Genomic DNA, 12,599 nt, shown 5'->3' with positions numbered 1-12,599 from the left:
AATGTTAAATGTTATTGGAATTAGTTTCCTGACTCTTATTGTGACCATGCATAAAAGAGAAAATACAGCTTAGATTCTACAGTGTGGGCTTGTAACAATGCCACAATTTTCTAAAGGTTCCCTGTGACTATAACTCCTTATGTGTGAAGGCCTTGTTGAAGGATTCTCAAAAGTTGCACAGAAATTCCATAGTAATTCCAGTTAAATAACCAAACCCATCAAAATCAATCAATATACAAAGGAAATGTTTAAAAGTTGTTTATTAGAAGACTATAACATTACAAATTAGATTTTATATGTGCCAACTGAGAATGTGATTTATAGCCAGCGTAAGGTAGGCAAAGTACATACATCTTTTGCTGTGTAGAAAACAGCGAAATTCCAGGAGATTTGTGCATTGAAAGCAAACTCAACAAAAGATTACATCATGCCAAAAATGCTAGCTCTGAATCTCTGATAACAAATGCTCCCATAGGCAAATTTTCAGTTATCCTCAAATTTTTGCCTATGGTAGACAGGTAGAGAAGCAAGTTACATATTCATACACCTCAAATTTTTACTCTTGGCACACCTCCTTGGTTCAACATATCGTAGAATCTGCCCTCTTTGATGTGTCATCAGTTGTTTGCAGGAACAGCACAGGAAGGATACATAAGCATCATCTTGAAAAAAAGTTCTTCAAACCTGGAGAAAGGAAAACCATTATGTTAATTGATTCTTATCCACGCTTTCGAAAGTAGTGGCTTCCATAGTATAGCACGGAGATCCATTTTTTAAAATAACACTCACCTAGGACCCACCTAACTTTGCAAGACCAAAAAAAAAAAAAAAAGTTTCACCTCAGCAGCTGCTCAAATGTGTTTTTACTATGCAGAGACTGCCTTCTGGAGCATCTGTTGAGCTCCACATTCATCGGATTGGTACCATTGTGTTCCCCTTTGCCTGGCCTTCAATACACAGAGGCACACTTGCATTTGCACAAGTAAATGCATACGTGTGGCTCAGTTTCACTTTCCACAGGGCTCAATCCATTTTCCTTGTCATCTTGGAGGGGGGATTTCTTTTTGAGTGTTTTTGGGACCTGCATTCATTGAACTGGGACCATTCCGGCGGCATTTTGTTCCTCTCAGCCTGCCCTTCAAAATGGACCGAGTCATAGTTATCTTACTCACATGGGACAGGCACATGCAGCTCAGTCTGACATTCTATGGGGCTCAATACAGTTTCCTTGTCAGCTATCAGCTTGTCAGTTTCATGGTCCGCCAACAATCAGGCCATGACCCACTGGTTGGCCGCAATCTGTAATTTAGGAAACACTGATCTAAGGGATTATATACAACTGCCTTCTCCTTAGCCAAGCTACAGGTCCATGTAGCTCAGCATTGTCTACTACATCAACAGGTGGTAGCTCCCCAGGGTTTCCAACAGGGATCTTTCCCAGCCCTGCCTATGAATGCTGAGACTGAACTTGGCATTTTCAAATGCAAAGTACAGTGGGCCCCTATCATAACAAATGGATTTTACTATCTGAACTCATGGGGATCGTCCTACAGGGACCCTCCAGAGGCGATTGGTCACCACTGGAGGATGTTCTGAGGTCTGTGGAGGATATACACAGCCTCCATAGGCCTCGGAACGCCTTCTATGGCCATTAGGAGGCCTTAAAATGTCACTTCCAGTTTTTAGGGAAAATTGTGATTTTTTTTTTTTAATTTATTGAATAAAGATATGGGTACAGGAACCAAATATACATGGGTTGAAGGTAATACAAAGGGGAAAAACATTAGGAATTCACAGAACTGTAGTTATTACCATTTTAAATCACCATCAAAAAATTAATTACTGCTTTCCTCCATTCTATAATGTCAGTACCAATTTAACAAAAATTCAATCTAATCTTGTCTATAATTGTCATAAACATTAATATGTTTACTTTTGTCAATTTTGATTTTACTTAATTGACTCTTAATCATTTATCTATCCATCTGTAAAACGGATTCCATAATTGCTGTATTGTTTCTATCTTACCATCCTTCAATCTTTCAGTTAAGACATCCATTTCAATAATCTCATATAATTTCTTAATCCACATATCTATAATGGGAATTTCCAGCATTTATTACATATACCAGGATACATTTTTGCAAGTCTATCTGGAGGTAGGTACCATCTATAAAAGATTTTACAGCGCCTCAGAACATCCTCCAATGGCAATGGGATCACAGCTGCCATTGTCTCCGAAGGATTAGAAAGCTTCCTGAGACTTGCAGATTTCATTATCCATTGGGGGGAAGGCCTGGAATGGAACCCCTGTGGATAACATGGGATGCTCTGTAAGTTGCTCTATCATTAAGCTACACTGTCGCCTCCTCATTCAAAACCACTACCAAAACAGATTATATAATTCAGGACAAAGCTATGATGGTGGAGAACTCCACAAAGCTGGAAAGAAATGCAAGTTCTGTCTTTACAGCACATCTATCTTCGCCCTTTGCTTAGGGTTGGGCCAATGCAAAATTAACTTCATTCTTTGTTAAACACTATGGTTTTCTTCATTAAGAGAAAGGCAGAATAAAAATCTTAATAGTAGAATAAATCTAAGTACAGCTTTAATGAAATAGGCACACCTTACCTTATTTGCTTAAGAAGATCTGATTAATATGCCTGATCTGTAGGAGCAAACAACAACATCAGTGTCCCTCAAAATATTAATCTCTTCAACACGTTGTAATAAAACTACAGTTAAATGCCAACAGATTCCACAAAGCTTGCTGCAAGACTATGGCCATTGACTCCTGCTCTGGCAAAGAGCTCTTGTTCCAGCAGCTAAGAAATTTCCTTAACAGCCTTTCTTTAACAACAAACAGCAGCTGCATAGCTTTCTGGTAGCATGTATGTCACATGACATGTACAGCATTCAAGGGAAAAAGTACAAAAGATTTAGCATTAAGATACTCAAGTGACACTGGTTTTAGCAGAAACAGGAGTACTATACAGGCTATCAATATGTATAACTGAGTTGTTGCAATCAGTCCCAATGGTAACCATGACTCAATCCGATACATACTTTCCTGAGAGTAAGCCATATTGAACACAATGGGACTTACTTCTGAGCACATATGCACAGCACTGGGCCCTGCGTGTGTTTAACTGTATGTTGGATGGGATGTATCCTAATGTATTGGCTAAGAAGTTCTCAGATACACTGTAAAACAAGGTAATTGTGAAAATTCACCATGATGCTTTTTCACGTATGCTTTGAGTACAATGCAGTCCCTTTGAAGTCATGGAAGTGCCTGGCCAGAACACTACTTTATTCTGCTAGTCCTTTTAAAGAAAAAAACAACTCTTGGTGGCCAAGCACCAGTCAAAATGTGCTCATTAGTATGGAGCAGGGGTGCATAAACCCTGGCCCTGGGGCCACTTGCGGCCCTCAAGGCCTCTCAATGCAGCCCTCAGGGAGCCCCCAGCCTCCAATGAGCCTCTGGCCCTCTGGAGATTTGTTGGAGCCCACACTGGCCAGACGCAACTGCTCTCAGCGTGAGGGCAACTGTTTGACCTCTTGCGTGAGCTGTGGGATGAGGGCTCCCTCCACTGCTTGTTCTTTCATGTCTGTGATGCAGTAGCGGCAGCAAAGGAAAGGCCGGCCTTGCTTTGTGCAAGGCCTTTTATAGGCCTTGAGCTATTGCAAGACCTTCATTCAATCATATAAGTTCATCTTTAATATATTCATTTATGTCAATCTATGTAAATTTATTCAAATTTTAAATGAAAATTAATTCTCCCCCCCCTCCCCCGGCCCCTGACACAGCATCAGAGAGATGATGTGGCCCTCCAGCGAAAAACATTGGACACCCCTGGAATGGAGCCACTCCAGAAAAAACACAACTCAGGGTCAAATTAGACATGACCCTAAACAAGTAAGAAAAGTTTCCATTTTTTGTTTTCTATAAGTAAATAGCATGCAAGGGAGGTGTGGTGATGAAATGACCTGAAACCATGTTGGGGGGGTAGAGTTTTGTTCCATTAAGCACAGCAAGTATGAGGGTACAATCGGGACTGAAACTGTGGCAGAGGTAAAAATGCTAAAACCCCCCTACTGCCTCATCACAGTTTTGGACAATTTCACCTTTGTCCTTGCACTATTCACTTAAACAAAACAAACAACAAAAAAACAGCAGCTTTGCTTAGGCCAGTTGTTCCCAAACTGTGAGTCATGGCTCCCTGGGGAGTCATGGAAACCAGTCAGGGGTACCGCAGAATCCTTGCAAAAAATCTGCTGCCCTATACAATGTATAGGATTGTAACCATAATGGAGAGCCATGTCAATGGCCCAGTAGATCAAGGGAGCTGCCAGCAGAAAAAGTTTAGGAGCCACTGGCTTAGATGTTTAGGGTCACAACTAGTTTCTCATTTTTCAAGTCTCTAGAGAAGAAGAAAAGGTAATGGAAAAAAGACAACAGGTTTGAAGCTGCAAAACACTCACCCCATTTAACAACCTTGGGCTTATCCAGAGTGATGTGTTCCACTCTACAAGCATATTCATCATTCCCATCAGGAGTGATAGGGGCATGAACCAGAAGCTGGAAGGTCCAATCATCAGCAAAAGAAAGGTCAGACGTTTGCATGTTTTCAAGTCGCTGGCCGTTCTTCTCAAGAGTGATGTTAATTTTAGGAGGATGAAACTGGTCCACGTAGCAGTTCAGGGTGTTTTCCTTTCCCTTCTCTGCAGGATGGCGGGAATATACCTGCACACGAGGAGATTCTGCAGGAATTGGAAAGCAGCAAGTATTAGCAATGCAGGTTACTACTGCCCAAATAGCTGTCTGCTAAGGAATACACTACTTATTTATTTGCAAATTTATATACTGTGTTTGCTCAGGTAACAAAACCTGATGCTCAAGGTGGTTTACAACATGAGACACACATATGTAAAAAAAAAACACATACTAAAATCACAGCAGCATAGATACAAACCTAAAAAACAGCAGCAAAAAATAAAAAACAGATATTAACAGTGAAAGATCCAGCAGACCCCTCTTGCTATCCACCCATCAAATCTCTCATCAGAAGCCATTTGAAATTTTTAAGAAGTCATCAGACCTGTTGGAAGGTGTCCAAGAGGGGGCTGATCATAATTTACTCAGAATTCCATATTTGAGAGGGGCCACCACTGAGAAGGTGGGCCACCACCACTTCTTACTGCTGGCCCCTTGCTTCCATCAAGGGGGGCACACAAAGATGACCCTCTCTGAGGATCTTAGGGAAAGAGCTGAACCATATGGGAGAACGCAGGTGTTCAGATACTCAGGTACCAAGCCATTAAAGGCCATAAATTTTAAAACCAGCACCATGAATTGGGCCTGGACATGGCTGGAGGTAGGAGAGCCTGTTTTTCATCTGTTGTGAATATATGAGGGATCTGAGTACAGCTAGTGATATGAAACCAGCCTTCTCTCGGCTATATGAAATGCAGTGAGTGGGCCCCATGTAGGAGGATATGAGGTTGATTGTCCTCTGATGGTGCAATGGAGCTACCACAGCCACCAGTAACAAGCGTTCAGGAGTTAGCCTGGACAGATGGGTTCTCTATTGGGTGTGGATACTCAGCCAGTCCCTGAACCCAGCCGGTTCCTACACCCCAGTGAACAAGGGTCCTCAATGCACCAAGCGGAAATGAAAAAGAAAGTGTAAGCAGTCCTTGATCTATACCCCATGATCAAAATTCAGTTTCACTCTAGCCATTCATAGCTGCTATGGCAATAAAACTGATTGGAGGACGGCAATTAGCTAGCAAGTCCCTGGAATTAAGCCAGTAGGGGCAAACTGCACATTACACACAAATTGCAACAGCTAGTTTTTTTTATTTTTTTAACCACACATTTCACCCCACTGCATTCCACATGTATAATTGTTCTTGTACAGTGGTTCCCAAAGTCCTACTTGGACTTTGGGAATTAGTCCTACTTGGACTTTGGGAACCCTTTAAGTCTTTGTGTGGGCAGGAGTGGGGCAACGCGATCGCCATGATCGCGATGCTGCTGGGTAGGGTTTTATTTAACTTACCTGGGGGGTCACTATGGCTCTCTAGAGAATCTGGGGAGCTTGGGACCTCCTCTGCAGCCCTCCCTGAGGCTTAGAAATGTTGTAAAAATGAAAAAAAAAAAACTCACATCCGGTTTAGGGACGAAAATCAGAATGAATTTTGTTTTTTTTTCCTTTTCACAACATTTCCAAACCTTGGGAAGGACTGAAGAAGGGGGTCACAAGATTCTCTGGAGAGCCATAATGACCCCTAGGTAAGTGGAAAAAAAAAAAGCAAAACCCCACTTCCCTGGCTGGCAACAACATGATTGCGATGCTGCCAATTTCTCAGCCATTCCCCGAAGGGCCTTTTTCCAGTTCCCCTGGTGGGTTGTGATTCACCAGTTTGGGAACCACTGCTCCTGTATTTATATTTTTATTAGGGTAAGTTATTATTGGACTGTTGGTGCCATCCCTCCCCCACCTGTCCAGAGTCAGCTTGAGGCCTGAATGCCAAGAGAGAGAGGAAAGAAGAGGTGCACAGAACGGATGGAGCCTTTAACACCAGCTCCCATGGAGTCCAGTACTAGTTGAGAGTTTTATTGTTTTTTTAAATTGAATTTTACAAACATTTTGTCAGCTGCCGCGGGCATTTGCTTTGGCAAGGAAAGGTGGGGTATAAATTCATTAAATAAATAAATGGGCAACTGGACATTTGTGGGTGTGATTCTGTGTAGAGAAAACAGCTGGTAGCCAAAGGGTTAAGCATCCTCTTTCCTTTGCCACTTCAAGTAGAAGAAAACTTTAGCTTTTAGTCTATAGCTTCAACAGCCAATTTCAGAAAGTCATGTGGAAGGTCACATTCTGGAGCAGACCCAGTCATGATCTTCAGATGTTACTCACTGTGAACCAAACTACTCAAAATGCAGGGTGAAAACAACACTTTCAATTTTACTTAAGAGCAGCCATGGAGGGTTCATAGTTTGATAAGAACACTGAGGGATGGCCTTAGGAGCGGTGGGGCCTAAATGGAAACAATTTTTTGCTGGGGCCCAAATTCACAGCCAAGGTCTGTAGAATCTTGTAGAGATACAAAATCTATAGGAAATTTTATTTATATTTCTATGGTAGAATGGAAGAGTTAATAGTGCATGCAAGTTAATGGACCAAATCCATCTAAGCACATTTTAATATAAAATTGCATACAAGGCTAGAGTAGATTACCTAGCGTAGGGGCCCCTTAGGCGCAGGAACGAATTGAGAGCAATTGGTCCAACTGGCTTAAATCTGGTCCCAGCTCTACTCCCCCACACCCTGCATTTTCCTAATCTAAAGTATCTTCCAGATATATCTGTGAATCTCCGCTTAATGTTGCTCATCATTACCCCTGCAACAGTTCCAGTTCTTGCACATTATAAGTGGGGCCCCTACATGCCAATACTTGGAGATCCTGAATATGATAAGGGCAAGTTTAGAGAAGAGTCCCTACAGCGACAGGAAAATATTGGGACAAAGGATCAAAATGACCCCCCTCACTTTCCTCCTTCCAAGGGTTTGGCAAGTGGTCCACACTTTTTCAGTGGGCTATTGTAAGATGAATTCCCACCCCAAGGCCCTTCAGGGGAGGGAGCAGGTCAGACCCTCCCTTCCTCTCTGAAACAGTGGTAGGAAAAGGGGGAGCTTTCCCTTGCAAATCTTCCAGGATTGATCGTCACTTGTCCTTCTATTTTCCTGACTCAGGACCCAATCCTATCCAATTTTCCAGGGCCAATGAAGCCATGCTAATGGGGCGTGCATTGTATCTTGCCCTTGGGGGGCAGTCCCAGAGGCCTCCACAAGGTATGGGGACATTTGTACCCTTACTTTGAGGCTGCATTGCAGCTGCACCAGTGCAGGAAAACCAAAGCAGCATAGTAACGAGTGAATGTCTGTTAAAATCCACCACAAAAAGAAAGCTGTTAATCCCATTCCATGATCTGGATACCCCCTTGTTTTTATTTAAATTAAATGTGCCAGGATTCCCAAGAGGCAGTTTTAACCTATTTTTGCCCAGCTCACAGGTGTACACATTTTATCTCTGCTGTGGCTTGGTCATGTCGCGAGAATGGATGATGGCCGGATCCCAAAGGATCTCCTCTATGGAGAACTCGTGCAAGGAAAGCGCCCTACAGGTAGACCACAGCTGCGATACAAGGACATCTGCAAGAGGGATCTGAAGGCCTTAGGGATGGACCTCAACAAGTGGGAAACCCTGGCCTCTGAGCGGCCCGCTTGGAGGCAGGCTGTGCAGCATGGCCTTTCCCAGTTTGAAGAGACACTTTGCCAACAGTATATGCAACGTTGGGCAGAAATGGCTTAAGTAGTGCTATCAGATGGGGGAGGGTCGGGTCAGAGTGCCTCTTCTTTAACCAAGGTATAGAAGAGGGAGTTTTAGCAGCTGCAGCTCAACATGGAAGGGTTTAGAAAGCTGCAGCTGCCAAAATTCCCTCTTCTATATCCTGACTAAAGGTAAAGGCACTCTGTCCCCTTTTGGATCTAGTAACCCTAGTTGTAAGTGACATCTAGTTTGGCCCATATCCTCTCTTACAAACCCAGTTTTCAGGGTGGGGACACCCACACTTACATTGTTGCAAACAATCTGCTGCTCTATGCTCCTTTTACCAGATTTTTTTATCTGATTACTGTTTTTATGATATCTGTTAATATGTTAATGCTTTTATCTGCTTTTTAATATTATGTTTTAATCTGCTTTTAACTTGTTGTAAGCCACCCTGGGTCCCTTTGGGGAGAAGGGGGGAGTGGGTAGGTAGGTATGTAAACACTTTCAAAAAGTCACAGAACTTTGCCCTGGAAGAAAGAAAAAGGAATTCCTTACCTGTGCATCTCCTGTTCTGGAAAGGGGGGCATTCAGTGATCAGTGCACCCCTTCCCACTTGCAGAGAAAAAGGAATTCCTTACCTGTGCATCTCCTGTCCTGGGAAGAGGGAAGGAGGGCATTGATCACTGAATGCCCCCCTTCCCTCTTACAGATAACTTTCTGGGCACACATGACCCGTGTACACCGATCTTGAGAATGCACCACCCCTTAACACAGATCCTGCAGCACGAACCACGCTTCAGACAACCTAGAAAAAGAGGGAAAGGGCTGCAATCCCTCGGGATGCAGTCAAGACTTACTTTTTTCGGCATTTAAGGATCCAATGCAGAGCACCAGCCCCAGCAAGGACCAAAGAAGCGCTTTCTCCATCGTCCCAACTCCGCAGCTGTGTCTCCACCACGAACTTCTACGCGCTTCTGCACCCCGACGGGAGGTCCACACCTAAAGTGAAGCTTCCCTTGGCCAACTGCAATAATTCAAGGCTCTTACGTCACTCGTTGCAGAGCAGACCTCTCATCGCAAGTTGCTGGAAGAAGCAGACGGGGTTTTCCAGCCAATGCGCATCACGCAATATCTTTGGAGCTTGCTTTCAGTTTCCCTTTGCAGTAAAGGCTCTCAGTTCCCCGAAATCAGGCGACCTGCGCTTGGGCTGCCTGCAGTAGGGCGGGTCATTGTGTGAGTGAGCCTGGACTTGAAGCAGGAAAGTCAGGCTGCAGTCCTAGGCACACTTTCCTGAGCGTAAGCCCCACTAAAGACAATGAGACTTATTTTTGAGTAGGCATGCACAGGTTTGAGCTGTCAGGCAGGGGGGCACTATACAGTGTGTCAGAACTAAAAGCAGCCAGAAATCTAGCGCAGTAGTTCCCAAACGTTTTAGCACCGGGGCCTGATATTCTGTCTCGACCCACCAAAAGTGATGACATTAACCTGGAAGTCATGTCATGGCTGGAAGGGATATCATCAAGCAGGAAAATTTTTAACAACCCCATACAATCAAATCAAATTAAATCAATCAAGTAAGTAAATTAAAAGTTTACAATAAGCATAAATTTAAAAATTTATTTAAAGAACGCTCATAACTCTCCCAAGCAGTTGCTGAACTGTTTTTACATGGCAGCCTATTAAAAGTACAGATCTGTAACATTTTTCCTCAATGCAGTCATGTACTGTGGTAGTATCAATTATATATATTACATATTGTATACACACACACTGAAATGAATGGGGACCCACCTGAAATTGGCTCACGACTCATCTAGTGGGTCCCAACCAGGGCCTAGGATAGGGGGTAAATTTGTACCCAGGCCCAGGGTCTAAAGGGGGGCCCAGGAGCCAAAGGGCCCAGAAATTTCCTGAGATCTTACGATGTCCTATCTACTCAGACTTGTCACCCGCATGGGATGCTAGGGACGCTACCACGACTGGGGATGCTGGGGACACTACTGATGCCACATGGGTTGCTAGACCTGGGCTCCAAAGCCTTTTCCAGCTGTCTCTACCCTCCCCCCAACCTGTTTCACCCCTCCCTGCCCCTATTCACCTCCCTCCTCCGTTCTGTTTCACCCCTCCCCCTTTGCAAAGGGGCCCAAAAGAAACTTTGTACCCCCTGATAAAATTCCTCTCAGAGGCCCTGGTCCCAACACACAGTTTGAGAAACACTGTATAATCCTATCTTACCCACTGGAAACAAACGCCTCTATTTTTCGGATCAGCCTAGTACCCTTAAGTGAGCAATGCTTAGGCACGAAGAGAGAGAGCTCGTGAGCGTGCCTAGTGCATTGGAACTAGACTTCATTCTGTGTACATCTTGGAGCCAATATGCAGATAAACAGGAAGTATGACTATATATTTATACAGGCAAAACCAGGCTGCTTCTTAGATATTGTTTCCTGAGAAAACTCCCTTTTTAAAGAAAATTCCCTCTTCCCCCTACTTCTGTCAGAATATTCCCTTGGTCTGAGAGGCTCCTCTGCCTACTGTGTGATCCACTCTCCACTTGGTTTTGGTTGATGATGGAAAGTGGATCCGTGCAGATTGCATCTGCAGCAGGATGGAGGGAGGCACTGGTTGTGGCATACTGAAGGTGAAGGGCACCCCAGATCTGCCACCCCCTAGCTCCCTACTGCAGTCGGCTGCTGATGCAACTCAAATCACCTTGCAACTCATCTGCAACTCATCACCTTGCATAAATCATTAAAAGCAAAGGAAAAAGAGTCTTGGCATCCCTGTAGCAGGTGACACAAGAAAGGAAATTCCATAGAGCAAGGACCAAGAGTGAGATTTATGAATTAGCAAAACAAACCACTTGGATTTAGTTAGGTAGGAATTTAGTCTGATTGAAATGTGGAGAAAGCTCTTTTGCTTCAGTGGGCCTAGTCTAGATTAAATAGTTTTGAAGAATGTAATCTCAGGCTGAAGGTTGACTGTACATCTACAACAGATAGTTTTCTGACAAGGTTGTTTTCTGAAAATGACACCTATGGAGAGGAAACAGCCAAAGCAGAGAGAACTCCAGCTGCAAAATAAAAACATTGCAATGGAACTCATGGACCAGTTGTGAGGAAGAGAAACTTAAGGCATTTTGTCTTAACCAGGACGCAGGTTGTGTCTGTTGTCTTGTGTGCTCCCTTGGGCATTTGGTGGGCCACTGTGAGAGACAGGAAGCTGGACTAGATGGGCCCTTCGCCTGTTCCAATGGGGCTCTTCTTATGTTCTTATGTTCTTAACTCAATCACCAGCAAGCCCCTTGGGTGGATTCAAGTCTGGGTCTTTGTGCAGTAGGCTACCAGCTTCCTAAATTATTTGAGTGCTGTTGAGGCTCCCTTTGTGGCTCATCTCAGCCCCTCCCCTGCCCAAACGGTTCCTTCCCACTGGGTGATTCCCCCAGAAGACTCAAACCCCTGCCATGCAAAGACTTGTGCACTTACTTCACAGCCCCATTCTGCAAACCTAAACACACCACCAAGTGTCCATGGCTGGTATTGCATTGTATATGGTATTGGCAACCTTCAGTCTCGAAAGACTATGGTATCGCGCTCTGAAAGGTGGTTCTGGAACAGCGTCTAGTGTGGCTGAAAAGGCCAATCCGGGAGTGACAATCCCTTCCACACCAGGAGCAAGTGCAGTCTGTCCCTGGTCTGTCTCCCTGGCTATAGGCCTTCCTTCTTTGCCTCTTTGCCTCAGACTGCTGGCAAAGTGTCTCTTCAAACTGGGAAAGGCCATGCTGCACAGCCTGCCTCCAAGCGGACCGCTCAGAGGCCAGGGTTTCCCACTTGTTGAGGTCCATCCCTAAGGCCTTCAGATCCCTCTTGCAGATGTCCTTGTATTGCAGCTTTGGTCTACCTGTCCTCTCCTGTTGTGAGCGGAGAGTCCATGACTCGCTACAGTACAGAAGTGTACTCAGGACGCAAGCTCTGTAGACCTGGATCTTGGTATGTTCTGTCATTGTCCTAACGTTCCAGGTGCCCAGCTTTAGGGCAGGAGTTTTCTGTTTTCTGTTGCATGGTGCAGAGTTGTCGATCCGCTTGTCGGTTTTCACCCTAAACCCCACGCACCCCGTGAGGTTAACGGACCGTGGCGAGGCAGCACCTTACTGACTGGGGACTGCCCAGCTTAAGGCGAGCAGTAGCTGCCCAATGAGATGCAATGATCTCTCCCACCGTCGGAAGCAGCCCCTGGCGTCATGCTCTATGCCAAT

General features: G+C 44.4%; 1 protein-coding gene across 1 annotated transcript; it reads right to left on the bottom strand.

Annotated features, from left to right (window-relative positions):
* Window positions 1-245: 245 nt before the first annotated feature.
* On the bottom strand, window positions 246-9,357 carry B2M (beta-2-microglobulin). The gene is made up of 4 exons (XM_066636384.1): window positions 9,202-9,357; window positions 4,487-4,765; window positions 2,633-2,669; window positions 246-684 (listed from the first exon to the last, which is right to left on the bottom strand). The coding sequence occupies exons 1-3, from the start codon at window positions 9,269-9,271 to the stop codon at window positions 2,656-2,658; spliced, it is 363 nt and encodes a 120-aa protein (XP_066492481.1). The 5' UTR covers window positions 9,272-9,357; the 3' UTR covers window positions 246-684; window positions 2,633-2,655.
* Between the last annotated feature and the right edge of the window lie 3,242 nt (window positions 9,358-12,599).

Source organism: Tiliqua scincoides, chromosome 8, assembly GCF_035046505.1.
Source record: "Tiliqua scincoides isolate rTilSci1 chromosome 8, rTilSci1.hap2, whole genome shotgun sequence".
Taxonomy (NCBI): Eukaryota; Metazoa; Chordata; class Lepidosauria; order Squamata; family Scincidae; genus Tiliqua; species Tiliqua scincoides.
The sequence above is the reverse complement of the archived record's forward strand: the minus strand, read 5'-3'. Positions and strand labels throughout refer to the sequence as shown.